At 40.5% G+C, this 2,602-nt stretch overlaps 1 protein-coding gene across 1 annotated transcript; it reads right to left on the bottom strand.

Moving 5' to 3' along the window:
• Positions 1-1,139: 1,139 nt before the first annotated feature.
• CYBJADRAFT_49704 (uncharacterized protein) lies at positions 1,140-2,602 on the bottom strand. Its single transcript, XM_020217736.1, has one exon. The coding sequence runs from the start codon at positions 2,351-2,353 to the stop codon at positions 1,229-1,231; it is 1,125 nt and encodes a 374-aa protein (XP_020072597.1). The 5' UTR covers positions 2,354-2,602; the 3' UTR covers positions 1,140-1,228.

Raw genomic sequence — 2,602 nt, 5'->3', positions numbered from 1 at the left:
AAGGAGGAAATACAATGGTTCAAGGAATTCCTTTTAAACCATTGTAGAAAGGCAGACACGAATCTCGGGGGAATTCGTGTGACATGTTCTCATTACATTCAAATATGTAACAAGCGCTATTTCCGAAGGAATCTAATCCGAAGGTCGAATATCACAGCACTCCTCACTTTATGAGAGATGAGCTTCATTGAGTTCATAGACCTATAATGGCAGCAATTGTATTGGAATCAGTGGAGATTATCAACCATAATGCCAATAAGGTTAATTTGTGATTTCGGCATTGTTTCGTAGTGTGTCCAAGTATTCCAACTTGTTTAAAGCATCTCTTAAGAATTTTGCTTCATTGTAGCCAAAGGAGCGCAAAGCATCAGAGATAGCGACCATGGGGCTTCCATAGTATTGGTAAGCACGAGAGAGATCTTTTCCATTGACAGTACCACTAATAGGTTTACCGTTTAATTGTGCCAGTTTGTATGTGTCCATGTCTAGAGCCTTGTGGATTCTAAAGGGACCATAGGAATGAGGAGCACCTTTCTTGTGGGCGTTGTTTCTTCTCATAACATATTCACCAACAGTGAATTTGGCTTTGTTTGATAAACGATTCATAATGGTTTGTTTCAACTCTCGTTTATGTACCTGTTTGGCACGTTGGTTCTCCCGCTTCTTGGAAATATCAGTCAGCTGGAGAAGACGAAGACCAGTGAGGTCACGACGTAGAAAGTTACCTTCAAGTGGTCCCGCAACTTGTTGACTTAGAAGTGTGAAGTCATGTGGAGTCAGAGAGGAACCTTCTAATAACTTAGTGGGAGAAACCTTAATACCAGAGAGGAGTTCAAACGAACTATAGCCATAAATACTTGGTAGAGCATTGACTAGCATGACAGCCTTGGACAGATGTGTAGCCCAATGGGCATAGTCATGATTTGGCGTAAGCATTTTCAGAATGTCCTTCAAAGATTTGTTACGACGTTCAACAATCGAGTTACCTTTGGGATGATAGCTAGAAGAGGCAGATTTCTGGAGATGAAATTGAGCGAGTTCATCCCATAAGCGATCGGTGATAAAGTACTGAGCAGAATCAGTAACAACACGTTGTAACCCAGGGAATGTTTGTAGCACTATTTTGATGCAATCAGCAGTGTGCTGGGCAGTGCAACGAGCAGTGGGGAAAGAGAATAACATTGCAGTTGTGTACTCATCAATTTGTAAAATATATTGATAAGATGCTTCACCATGACGGAGTTGTGGTGGACATTAGAGTCGCACCTTTCAAGTTCTCTTTGAAGAAGATGATGTCTTCTTCGGCAGACTTGACTCGAGCAAAATGGTTTTCATCGACAACAGTGAGCAATTCAGTCCAATTGGTGATCTTTGAGAAATCCACGATATAGTCTGGAGCAACCTTAAACAGTAGGACTGTAAGGTAGACCTTGACCTCACCGAACGAGGGTCCATAACCATTAGCACCTTTGCAGGCAATAATCCAAGAGCGCAATGATTTACCAATATTCTCACCTTTCTTGATCCACTTCATACGTAGAGCAGAATCCTTGATAACTTGCTGTTGCAGAATTTCAATTTCGGAGGGAAAGAAGTATAGGATAAGGGCAATCCAGGAGTTGCGAATGTAGGAGTATTCCTTAGTGGGAACACGACTAGCGATAAGCGTTTTGATACCATCAATAGTGACGATGTCAGTGAAAAATTCATCAAGAAGAAAACTCACCCATTGATCGGTCCTCAGGGAGGTTTTTGTACAAAACTTCTTAGCAGCGGATAACCAAGCAAGTCTCTCATCAAACGTCATTTCGGCAGGATCAGAAGTGATAGAGTCAGGACGAGATAAATGAGAGGTGTTCTTCATGTCATAGATGTCCAGAGTACATTTGGCATTCAGTTGATCTTGCAAGAAGATCTCAGAGTCAATGTTTCTCAACAATCTTAAAGACTTAACGTCAGCTGGGTTAACTTTAAATTCATCATTCATCATGTGAGATGTAGTGACGACAGGCTCGTCAAATGAAACCTTTGAATCATCAGTTTTCTTCACAGGAGAAGAGGTCTCATGAATGGTGTTGAATTTTTGTTCAGAATCACCCATTTTGTTCATGATAATGTTTAACATTCTGGTTATATCATCGAACTTTGTTTCAAGACTATGAAGTCCTTGTTTAACAGTGTTCAATTCGACTTCTAGTGCAGTAATTCGATTTTCTTCCATTCTGGAGGATGCACTGGCTGAGCTGAACTGAGAGTTATCATCAGCGATAGACTCAAGGGAGGTTTGTCCTTCTTCAGGGGTAGTTTCTTCATCAGAAACAGGACCTTGGCTTCTTAGCCGATGACCACTCATACGAAGAATTCAAGTTTCAATCGATTGATAATTGGGGGTTGCACGTTCTTGAGTAGAACAAACTTTGTGTAAGTGACAGACTTTGTGTAAGTGACAGACTTTCTGTGAGTGACAGACTGTAGGTGACAGGCTATAAAATAAATTTTTATTTTATTCTGTGCTCTTCGGGGTTCAGCGTATAATTTATAATCCAGTTATATTGACGTCACAATATATCCTTCACTAAAAATAGTATGATAGTGTTCCTTT

This window comes from Cyberlindnera jadinii (assembly GCF_001661405.1).
Source record: "Cyberlindnera jadinii NRRL Y-1542 unplaced genomic scaffold CYBJAscaffold_2, whole genome shotgun sequence".
Lineage (NCBI taxonomy): Eukaryota > Fungi > Ascomycota > Saccharomycetes > Phaffomycetales > Wickerhamomycetaceae > Williopsis > Williopsis jadinii.
This window is presented reverse-complemented; position numbering and strand designations above follow the sequence as displayed.